The 12,215-nt window shown below is 45.1% G+C and overlaps 1 protein-coding gene and 1 long non-coding RNA gene across 2 annotated transcripts in view; one reads left to right on the top strand and one right to left on the bottom strand.

The window, feature by feature from the left end:
- ACMSD (aminocarboxymuconate semialdehyde decarboxylase) overlaps positions 1 to 1,752 on the bottom strand; it is a 39,217-nt gene extending 37,465 nt beyond the window's left edge. Inside the window, exon 1 of the mRNA XM_084792523.1 lies at positions 1,519 to 1,752. Coding sequence (XP_084648649.1) covers positions 1,519 to 1,581 — 63 coding nt within the window. The 5' untranslated portion in view covers positions 1,582 to 1,752. The remainder of the gene's footprint in view (positions 1 to 1,518) is intronic.
- Positions 1 to 12,215, top strand: part of LOC311604771 — a 40,436-nt gene that overhangs the window by 2,292 nt on the left and 25,929 nt on the right. Inside the window, exon 2 of the long non-coding RNA XR_014781660.1 lies at positions 10,247 to 10,877. This is a non-coding gene — a long non-coding RNA (uncharacterized lncRNA). The remainder of the gene's footprint in view (positions 1 to 10,246; positions 10,878 to 12,215) is intronic.

Raw genomic sequence — 12,215 nt, forward strand, 5'->3', positions numbered from 1 at the left:
ACTAGCAATGTGAGAGTACTCCAGAGTAAGACAGATGGGTAAAGCCAGCGAGTGACCTAAAGTAACAGAGTAAGACAGACTGGGTAAAGCCAGCGAGTGACCTAAAGTGACTTCTCGGTAGCTACAAGTTTCTTCTATGTCCCCACCTTCCCTTGTCTGTACCCTCACTCCCTCCTCCTCTTTCTCACTTCCTTCCTCTCTTCTTTCCTTCCTTCCTTTACGGTCTGGCATGCACTATGTAATTGCCTTCCTCAGCCCACTGACACCAACTCTCAAAGGAAGTGGCCTGAAGAGATAACTCAGAGGTTTAAAGCGTGTGTTGCTCTTCCAGAGGACCTGAGTTCTATCCCCAGCAGCCTGTAAACGCCAGCTTAAGAATTCTGATATCTCTGGCCTCTGTGAGTACACAATATGCTTTTGGCTTACAAATCACATACACAGGCGTACCCACACAGAGACATAGACACACACACAGAGACACACACACATACAGACACACACACATGCACACACACAGACACACACATGCGCATACACAGTCACACACACATGCACACATATACATGAACACACACAAACACACATGCACACACACACACACAAGCAAACACACATATAGACATACACACATGATGCACACACATAGATACACACACAGACACACACAGGCACACACACAGACACAGACACACACATGCACACATGCAGACAGACACACAGGCACATACACACACACCACACACACACATTAGAAATATCTTTAAGGGAAGGCTGCATCCTTAGGGAAACACAGAGAGTGCTTCCCCTCTCAGTGCTTCAGATGGAAGCCAGGGCTTCTCACATGCAGGCAAACACTCTGGCCCTGAGTCATGCCCACAGCTCCATCCCGCCTTGTTTCCTTTTTTCACAGAGAACGCTCTTTAGAGACACCCGTTGTACAAAGACCTCATGGTATCAATTCTAGGGATTTCTGAGATACCTGCTTCCCTGGTCTCCCAGCTTAAAGATCAGACAGGAAAGGTTTCAGACAGAGTTCTGAAATAGACTGAAAAGACATTTCACAAAGCTATCTCCTGGTGCGTCTAGAACCTATTTTAAACATTCTGGAAACCGACCACATTCTATTTTTTAATGGTCTTTTAGCTGCAACCCTGACTTTCGATCCTGCAGTTGGCAGGTGTCCTTCCAGCGGCTGAATCCTCTCTTTAGAAGGCAGCAAAGCTGCTTGACTTGAACCATCCAGGGATTTGAAAGGATGTGTCATGTGAGGGGGAGAGGAAAGCTCTAGAAGGCCCTTGTTTCTTTGATCTATCGCTCTGCTGAAATGAACATTACAGTCATCTTTACATAGTAGGAAATTAGAGCTATCAAGTAATTTAAAAATCACTCCCCCAAGAACGAAAAAGGATGGCTCCGTCCGGCTGCCATCTCCACAGAAGAGAGAGAGAGGTATCAATAGAGGTGTTGGGAGACCCTGGAAAAGATCCAGAAAGGCTTCAGCTCACTGGTTACCATTACCTTCTCTAGGTCAGGCCATTCCTTTGGTAGAATATGAGTGTGGATGTCAATTTTCATCTCCATAGGACCAGAGGAGACACGTGCATATACAAAAAAAATTCTGATATCAAGAGATCGTCATGAAAATCAGAGTTCATTGACTTCGTCCGTCCCTTTATGTCTATCTTCAGGTACCAGTCAGGAGGCCTGGCCAGCCCAGCTTTGGTCCATGCCAGCTGCCCTATTAAAGTTCAAGATTCTGTTTATCCACTTGGCTTTGGGTCAATACTCTTTGGTAACTAGGACTCAGCACAAAATTAAAAAGAAGGGGGAAAAAAACTCAACTGGAAAACAGGAATGTACTCAACTTCTGAGGTCAAAAGTACATCACGGTGCCTTCTCACAGTAATGGCTCAAAAGCTGACTAATTTGAAGACTGGGATGTAGCTCCGTTGGCAGAGGGCTTGCCTAACATGAGTGAAGCTCCGGGCTCCATTTCAGAGCACCCCTTAAAACAGACATGGTAGTTAGTGCACCCTTATAATCTTGGCACCTAGGAAATGGAGGCAGGCAGATCAGGAGTTCAAAGTCACCCTTGGCTTCATAGCAAGTTCAAGGCTGGTCTAGTATATATGAGACCCTGCCTCCAGAAAAAAGTTGATTAATTTTGTATTTTAATATTTAACACTTATTAAGGTGCATTCTGTTAAAAATCACCTAGTATGTATTTAGATGTATAATAATTCAGGGGAGTTTTAAAGAAAAATGGTCTATTCCCAATTCATTCTCTTCTTATATTTGGTTTTATTAATCAAAAGTAACTCACTTCAATGCCTTTTGGGCTTTATTTTTGATCCGATTAGCTATCTCCAGGTCTTTAAATCTTTTTCTTTGTTTGTTTTTGCTTTGTTGTTGTTTTCTCGAGATAGGGCTTCTCTGTGTAACAGCTGTGGCTGTCCTAGAACTCACTTTGTAGAGCAGGCTGGCCTTAAACTCACAGAGATCCTCCTGCCTTTGCCTCCCAAGTGCTGAGATTAAAGGCCTGTGCCACCATAGTAGACTAAATCATATTTAAAAACTAGCTTGTTTATGAAAGTTTAACATTGAAAACATAGTAGGGGAAACTTCCTTTTTCTTTTCTTTTTAAATTATTTTACATGTATAAGTGTTTTGCCTACATGTATTTCTATGCACCACAGGGAGGGGCGTTGAAACTGGAGTTATGGATGGCTATGAGGCATTGGCTCCTCTAGACTAGGGTGACAGGTGGCTGTGAACCACCATGTGGTTGCTGGGAATTGAACCCAGGTCCTCTGGAAGAGCAGTCAGTGCTCCTAACCACTGAGCTGTCTCTCCGGCCCCGTAGACCATCCGTACAAGCTACATTTTGTTGTCTGCCTTTGGTTTTTGTTTTTTAATTCATCATTCATTTATCTTTTCACTTATTCATACTTGCATGTACTTAGCAAGCATTTAAGAACTATGTTGAAAAAAATGGTAGAAGTTTTATCTTGTAGAAAGTGTCCACCATTCAGGTTATATTTTGTCCTCATTGCCATTTCTTTCATTCATTCATTCATTCATTCATTCATTCATTCTTCATTCATTCATTCTTCATTTATACATCCATCCATCCATCCCTCCATCCATCCCTCCATCCATCCCTCCATCCATCATCTATCCATTCGTCTGATCACTTATGCATGTATTTAACAAACATTCATGGAGGGCTACTATGTGCTGAGGATATAAGGTTGAATGAGATAAGAGGATGTACTTCCTATAGATCGCTGTATACAGTCTCTGCACAGGGACAAGAAGCAATCATCGTTCCAATTGTGGGCAGGTAGTGGGGCTCAGGAGAGTGTCCCTTGGAGCATAAGCTGGGCTTACAGTGGTGCCACCAAGGGGAGCCTGGGAGGAGCCAGTCCTTTGTTGCCTTGTTCATCCTGGGAAGGAAAATGTACAAGGGACCCAAGGGGCCCTGACAAAGCCTTGCTCTGCTTTAGGCATGTTCCCTTCTGTTAAGTCTCTTCTTCTATAGAAACTACCTAGTCAAAAAGCTGTAACTCACCTAGGTTCAGGATAAATTATAAAAGCACATTAGCAGCTGGTGCCCCGCTACAGAGGAAACATGGGACAATTTCAATTCTCTTACTTTTTCTTGTTTCCATAAACACATTTTCTGTCTTTTTTTTCCTTTTTTGTTTGTTTTGTTTTGTTTTTACTTTTTGAGACAGAGTTTCTCTGTGAATAGTTTTGACTGTCGCAGAACTCACTCTGTAGACCAGGCTGGCCTTGAACTCACAAAGTTCTGCCTGCCTCTGCCTCTCCAAGTGCTGGGATTAAAGGTGTGGGTTACCATCGCGTAGGCAGATTTTCATATTGCTTAGGCTGTCTTCAAAGTCCTATGTAGGAATACCTTGAACTCTTGATCCTCTTACCTTCATGCCTAGATCTGACAGCAGGCATACACCACCATGCCCAACTTGCCTGCCTTCCTTCCTTCTTAACGACAGGTGCATCCCAGGCTCTCCTTGGATGCTGGAGTCTGACCTTGAACACCTGGCCCTCTTCTTTCCTCTTTCGCAGATTGGGAACTAATAGCCTCCACTATCAGGCCCAGTTTATGGTTTGCCTGGAATTCAGGGCCTTTACACACTAAGGACACCCCCAGCCTCTCCCTACCCGGTTCCTTCTATTCTGACCCCATTGCATCTCACCACGGTGTTCCCTTTTGTCCAGTCTCACACTCGTTCAGGACCTCGTCTTTCTTCAGGATCCTTTAATTGCTGCTAATGGTCACTGTCTCCACTCTTTGTTCCCTGTGGTTTGTCGCCAAGACTGTCTGGATCCATCATGGTCCCATCAAAACACAGCATCACATTCTGGTATGACACTGTGCATAGCTTCTCACTGCTAGGTCCACGAGAAACCCAGATCCCCTGGTGTCCACTGAAATCCATGGGAAACAGCACCATTAGTAACTCTCCTCCTCTTTTGTCTCTGTGTGGTGCCTACTGTGCCCTATGCCCCAGCCAGAGGCTGCATCTTGTGCCTCCTCAAACGTAATTCCAGCTCCCTTCTGTCTATTTATGGTTCCCTTATGTCTAATGTCTACAACCAAGGCCTTCCTTTCTGACTCTAACAACGACTCGGCATTTATCGTAAACATTATCTCTCCTGATCCTTCACTCATTTATGCATGCACTTAACAGACACTTATGGAGAGCTAATTGCTATGTGCTGAGGATGTAAGGTTTAAATAGAGGACAACCCGAATGTTGAATGGTATAAGGTGATGCACTGCCTATAATAATAATAATAATAATAATAATAATAATAATAATAATAATAATAATAGATCACTGTATACAGCTTGTACTGTGTACAATGTGTTGCCTAGTCCTATCTCCCAGTGATAAAATGGAAGAGCTGCATAGCAGCCCCAACCTCCACCCACCCTACCTACCCCAGACTCAACGGGGGAAGGGGGATGAGTAGAGAGAAAAGGGTGTGAGTCAGTTCTAGTTTATCGTCGAAGATTTCAGAACTTCTTTCTGCTGCTTCCCTCCACCCCTGAGTCCCTGGTTTTAGGCATCCAGAGACTTTTTGACCTCTTTCTCCTTAGCAATGCTAGAAGAGTTGTTCCAGTGAGCCTGGGTCCTCATAGGTCCTCAACAGATTGGACTCCGCCCAGCTGAAGAGACAACTAATTAATGGAGAGCAGAGAGAAGAGGACCAGAGAGGTCCACTGACTCTTAAGGACACTTTCAGGCTCCTAACGGGGGGGTTAGGTTAAATAGAGGATGACATGGACGTATAATTAATGGAGGTGTGGTCCCACCTATCATTGGCGCATCTTTATCTGGGCTCCGGTCTCCTCTGCAAAAGCAGTCTGACAAGTTGGAACTGTGTGAAACCTCTTCCTGGGAGGCAAGTTCTCTCTCTCTCTCTTTCTGGCAGGCACTAGGCTTCCACCTTTTCTTTCTCTTTAGCATGAGATTTCCTGGAGAACCTCCATTTTCCTGTGGTGCCTTTCTTTATTTTGCTAACCAAAGGAAGGGCGAGGTATTTCTTTAGAACAATGGTTTTCTACCTGTGGGGTCGTGACCCCATTGGGGAGATCAAATGACCCTTTCACAAGAGTCACAGGTCAGATATCCTGCATATCAGATAGTTATGTTATGATTCATATCAGTAGCAAAATTACAGTTATAAAGTAGCAATGGAGAAGATTTTATGCTTGGGGTCATCATAACCAGAGGAGCTGTACTAAAGGGTCGTGGCCTTGGAAGGCTGAGGACCACTGGTTTAGAATGCCTTCATTTCTGCTGGGATGCTTACAATACTTGCTGTTTGGGGATGGCCTGATTTAGTCATCTGCTCCTAAATTAGTCTACATTCAGAGGTTGCTGAACTGATAACCTTTTGAGTAAATACCACAGGATCAGGGACCACACTTACCTTGTCTGTTGGTTTTATTGGATGCCTTGTCGAGGTCAGCCTTAACACCAGGCTTACACCAGACACTCCTCTGCCTTTTGCTGCTGAGGTAGTTTTAAACTGCAAGAACACTTAAGCCAGGGAAGTTTTAATAAAGCAATTTACTATTCACAGTGAGAATGCATTTCATCCATTGAGCTAAAGATTTTGTTTTTAAAAGAAAAATAACAACAGAATGATTCTGTCTCCCCTGATCCCTTGCCTATCTGTCTATTGTGTCCCTTAATAATGGAAATATGTTCCAAAAATGAACAAAAATGAGTTGGGCAACTTTATTATTGGGCAAACATCATTGAGTGTACTTATACAAACCCAAATGGTATAAGGCAAACATAAGACTTGGTAATACAAGATAATATGTGAAGCTGCTATCACTATAGTGTGTGTGTGTGTGTGTGTGTGTGTGTGTGTGTGTGTGTGTGTGTGTGTTTTAATTGGCAACTTGACATAACTTAGAGTCATCTGGAAAGAGAGTCTCAATGACAGATTGTTTAGACTAGGTTGAGCTTTAGCCATGTCTGTGAGGGGTTGTCTTGCGTGCTAATTGATTTGGAAACGTCTAGTCCACTGCAGGCAGCACCATTCCCTGTGCAAGACTAGAGAAGGTGAACTGGCTGGTTAGAATGCATGAAAGAGAAACTAGCTATTGGAGTTGAGTTTTGAAAGCTTTGGCCTCAGTGGTAGAGGGAAGACTTTAAGCCATGGGCTTGGGAAGAACTAGGGTGGAGACTAAATGTCTACTGTATCTGACTAAATAAAGATCTCCCAGAATAGGGGAAGAAGCTCAAAGAAGGAATAGGCGTTTGTGGACGCTGTGAGTCCAGGAAAAGAATCCCTTGATGAGTTAAGAGGCCTTGGTTGAGGAATGGAGAACAGCTCTATACTCATGTAATGGAAGAAGGAGCCACAAGGCAGGGTGGAGGTTGTACCTGGACCTACAAGGCTTTGTGTGGGTGAGCAGAGTGGCCACAGTCCAACAAGGTGAGAGAGCTACAGGTTGATGAGAAAAGGAGAATGGGGGCAAGCCGGATGTCACGATGCCTGGGGAAGTGAGTGAGGGCTAAGGATGAGCCTTCAAGCCCTGGGTGTGTGGTGATTGGTGGAGAAGCATGCACTTGCCGGACACCAGCGACTACCCACACCAGGTACTCCCTTGTACACCAGGTACTCCCTTGTACACCAGGTACTCCCTTGTACACCAGGTACTCCCTTGTACACCAGGTACTCCCTTGTACTTCAGTTGCTTTGCCTATTACATTAGTCACTTGTCTTGTTGTAAAATGTCTGACAAAAGCAACCTAAGGAAGGAATGGCCAATTTGCTCCACAGTTTGAGGTAGAGTTATGGAAGCTGGAGTGTAAGGCACCTGCTTACATTTCAGCCACAGCCAGGAAGCAGAAAGAGAAAGAGGAATGCTGGCGCTCAGCTTGCTTTCTCTTCGGTCTAGGACCCCAGCCCATAGGATGGTGGGTGGTTAAATACAGCGGCCTCCATAGGCCCATAGATCATGGCACTATTAGTAGGTATGGCCTTGTTGGCGTAGGTGTAGCTTTGTCGGAGGAGCTGTGCCATTAGGGGGCGGGCTTTGAGGTCTCAGATGCTCAAGTTAGGCCTTGTGTGGCTCAGTCTTTCCTGCTGCCTGCAGATCAGGACGTAGACCTATCAGCTCCTTCTCCAGCACCATGTCTGCCTGCATGCTGCCATGCTTCCCGCCATGATGATAAAGGGCTAAACCTCTGACGCTGTAAGCCAGGCCCAGTTAAATGTTTTCCATTACAAGAGTTGTCACGGCCATGGGGTCTCTTCACAGCAATAGAAGCCATAGCTAAGACAGATGGTGATGGCCACATTCAGCCTTGGTCTTCCTACCTCAGCTAACCTAATCTAGAAAATCCCTCACAGTCAAGTTAACTTTAAGGTGAGCTTTCATGTATACAGGGAAGGAGAAGAAGAAGAAGAAGAAGAAGAAGAAGAAGAAGAAGAAGAAGAAGAAGAAGAAAAAGAAGAAGAAAAAGAAGAAGAAGAAGAAGATCTGGGCTAATGGTTCAGAGCATGAACTATACAATTGACTTATGGACTTTGCTTCTTATTTGTCTGTCTGCCTGCCTGCCTGCCTGTCTGTCTGTCTGTCTGTCTGTCTGTCATCAACCTACCTATTTATCTTCCTCTAAATAAAAAAAAAAATAGCACAGCAATGGTAAATTCTACCTTGGGTTGTTGTAAGGATTAAATTAGTCAAGATATGAACAGCGTATAAATCTGCTAGCTGGTAGAGAGTAATGCACATGAAAGTTAATCATTGTTTTTCTTTTTATTGTTGCTAAACTTGCTGGAGTTTAATTAAAATGTCCAGGAAAATGTGTAGATTAAAAAAAAAAAAAAAAAAAAAAAAGAACCCGACCGGTGGTGGCGGTGGTGGCAGCAGCGGCAGCAGCGGCTGCGGCTGTGGTGCATGCCTTTAATCCCAGCACTTGGGAGGCATAGGTAGGCGGATCGCTGTGAGTTTGGGGCCAGCCTGGTCTACAAAGTGAGTCCAGGACTGCCAAGGCTACACAGAGAAACCCTGCCTTGAAAAAACAAAAAGCAAAAACCAAAAAACAAACAAAACCCCTGAAAGACTGAGGTAAGTTTCTATAATTTGATGGTAAAAGGTTTTATTAATAATTGTGCAAATTATAGGAAAGTAGAAAAAGTTACATTTTGCATTCATCTGCATATGATACTCTTGAAAAATTTGCAAGCTCCTTTGGGAATTCCAAGGGTCATTGTCTTAGTTAGGTTTTTTTTTTTTGCTGTGATAAAACGTGATCAAAAGCAACTTGGGGAGGAAGGGGTTTATTTAGCTTACATTTCCACATCACAGTCCATTATCAGAAGAAGTCAGAGCAAGAACTCTCAAAGTAGGAACTCAAAGCAAGAACTGAAGCAGAAGCCATGAAGACTGTTGCTTTACTGGCTGAGTAAGCCTGCTTTCTTAAACAGTTCCTGACCACCTGGCCAGGGTGCCACCAGCCACCTTCCTGTGGGACGAACCCACTGGCACCACTCATTAATCAAGAAGATGCCTCGTAGGCTTGCCCACAGCCCAATCTTATGGTGGCATTTTCTCAGTTGAAGTTTCTCTTTTCCCAAATGTCTCTAGCTTGTTTCCAGTTGACAGAAGCCAGCAGCACAGTCGTTATAAAATTAAGAAGGCGGGTTCTAGAGAGATGGCTCAAAGGTTATGAGCACTGTCTGTTCTTCTAAAGGTCCTGAGTTCAACTCCTAGCAACCACATGGTGGCTCACAACCATCTATAATGAGATCTGGTGCCCTCTTCTGGTGTGCAGGCACACGTTCAGGCAGAATACTGTACGAATAATAAAAATAAATAAATTTTTTAGAAGAAAAAATATTTTAAAAATAAAATTAAGGAGGCTCAGAGGAGATTAGAGGTTGCTCATCTTACTGTAGGTAAAGCATGTCTTCAAGGGATGGGACATGCTTGAGGAGGTGTTGAGTGAACAGGTAACAAGTTAGCTTAGAGGAGAGCTGGGGCCGTAGTTCAGCGGGTACAGTACTTACTACTAAAGCACGAGGCCCCAAGTTGGATCTTTGCAACTTGCCATGCAAACACTTGGGCACAGTAGCAAGCAGGTGTAGTCCCAGTGCTTGGGAAGATGGAAGTGGATGTTTCCCCGGGGCCTGATCTCGGCCAAGCCTACTTGGTGAGCTCCGGGTTCAGCGAGAGACCCTGTGTCAAAAATCAAGGTAAACATCACCTGAAACAAACAAAGCAAAAAACCAAAAACCAAAAACCAAAAAACCAAATCCCCTGAGATTAATATCTGGTTGCACACATATCTTTACACATGTACGTGCACACACACGAACATGTACGTATATAGGCACACAGTGGTAGGCTGACAGGAAGAAGAGGCTGTAGCGTGTGGGTGGAGGGTTAGCTTTCCAAAGGCAGGGTCCTCCACCGTGACAGGCACGGCAACCAATCACTGTTGCTCCCTCTGGCCTTTGTGAAGCAGGAAGTCAGGTCATCATCTGAGACCAGTTAAAGTTTACAATAAAGGAACAGCCTTCCCATGGCTGCGTGACGAACGGCAGCCTCAGCACTACAGTGTGGTTGGACTTTAAGAATGTCTAATTGTCCAAAGTCCAGCAATGGAGTGCACTTATCTGTACTGGACCGTTATACAGAAGAGATTTTTCATGCTTCCTATGACTGTCCTTGTCCTTTTGTGTACAGGTGCAGATGGAAGCCAGAGGTCAACATCGACGTCTTCTTTAAGTGCTCTTATGAAAAAAGAGTCTCACTGAACCTGCCGCTTATTGGCTGGACGAGGCTGGCAGGCTGGTGACCCGGAAGGATCTTCCTGTCTCCACGTCCCCAGCTGGATTACAAGTGTGTGTCTTTGCATCATGCTTTTTACACCACGCCGAGGACCCAAACCCAGGTTTTCAAGCCCGTGCAGCAAGTACTTTCCTAATTGGGCTATCTTTCCAGCCCCTGTGTGCACACGTGAGAGTACCTGAGGCCTTTAATTGTCTATAAAATCGTGTTTAGAAAGAACTTCCGCTGTTTCACGTTGTTAGCATTCCCAGCAGTCGTCGTCATCACTGCCATGGTTGGCTCTGAGACACGGAGGTGACTTCACTCAGCTGTTCAGTCACAGTTCCTGTTTGACTCTCAAAACCACACGCGATGCCTCAACATTGAGTCAGTAACCCTACAGCCCTGTGCATTGGACTCCAGTTATTTCCTAAATGGCTGAGACTGTCAGGATCTGCTCCTGTGCCAGCAGTTTTGCCAGATTAGCTACTTAATAAGAGTCTGCACTTGGGCTGCAGAGATGCCTCAGATGGGAAGTGATTGCTCTGTAAGTGTGAGGGCCTGGATTTGACACCCAGCACCCAGGTGGAAACAGCTGGCGCATACTTGTAACCCCCAGCTCTGGGGAGGCAAAGACATGTAGCTCTCTGGGCCCGATGGCCAGGGAGCCTAGCCTTCATGGTGATCTCAAGGCACTAAACGCCTGAGACATGACACTGGATGTTGTCCTCTGTCCTGTCTGCCTATGTACATAACACATTCACATCCACACATGTGCACACACATGTACATACTACACACACATATGCACATGCACATGTACACACACGTACACATGCACACACTGCATGCATGTACACATGCACACACTGCATGCATGTACACATGCACACACTGCATGCACACACACACACACACACACACACACACACACACACACACACGCATGCATGCACGCATGTCACTCAGGTGTGAGAATGACACCTTATAAGAACTGAAGAACCATGTTCATTTCCCTTCCGATGAAACACGTGAATGCCAGCCCCCAGGCTAGCACATTTGAATTTTATTCATCTTTTCCCTCGACTGTGACTTTGAATCGGGCATCAGCTCCTCTGCCGAAGCCTCTTTGTTCACTATTTTTGGAGTTGATGACTAATTCAGAAATGAACAGTAGGCATTTACAGAGTTGGAGATTGCATGCCAGTCACCCAGGCTATCAGCATAGTGTGCCAGTCACTCAGGCTATCAGTGTAGCATGCCAGGCATTCAGGCTGTCAGAGCTGGAGCTGCCAATCATTGCACCCCTTTGCAACACTGTAAGGCGGAGAGGCAGAGATAACTGCATGTGAAGCCCATCATCTGGGGCAGAAAAGAGGAATTCCATACTAAGCACTCTAAGGATAGAAAACAGTTCTTTTCTGTGGGGTTAATGCTACACTTGGGAAAATACAGTTTCTCCCCTCGAAACCCCAAATGTCAATCACCCAGGGGAATCTACAAACACTGATATTGATGTTCCCCATCATTTATCTTTGACTGTCAAGTTGACACATCCTAGACTCATAGAGAAGAGGTCCTTGATTGAGGAGTTGCCTACATCAGCCTGGCCTGCAGCATGTCTGTGGGGGAGTGTCTTAGTTACTAACTGATGCAGGGGGCCCAGCCACTGTGGGAGGCACCGCTCCTAGGCAGGTGGTCCTGGCATGTATGTATAAGAATGTTAGCTGGAGAGATAGCTCAGTGGTTAAGAATGTTGACCTCTCTTTCAGAGGACTGGGGTTAGACTGCAAGCACCCACGTGGCAGCTCACAACTGCCAGGAACTCCAATTCTCACACTCTCTTTTGGCCTCCGTGGGCACTAGGTATACTAGTGGTACACAG

The sequence above is a fragment of the Acomys minous genome, assembly GCF_964271855.1.
Source record: "Acomys minous genome assembly, chromosome: 1".
Lineage (NCBI taxonomy): Eukaryota > Metazoa > Chordata > Mammalia > Rodentia > Muridae > Acomys > Acomys minous.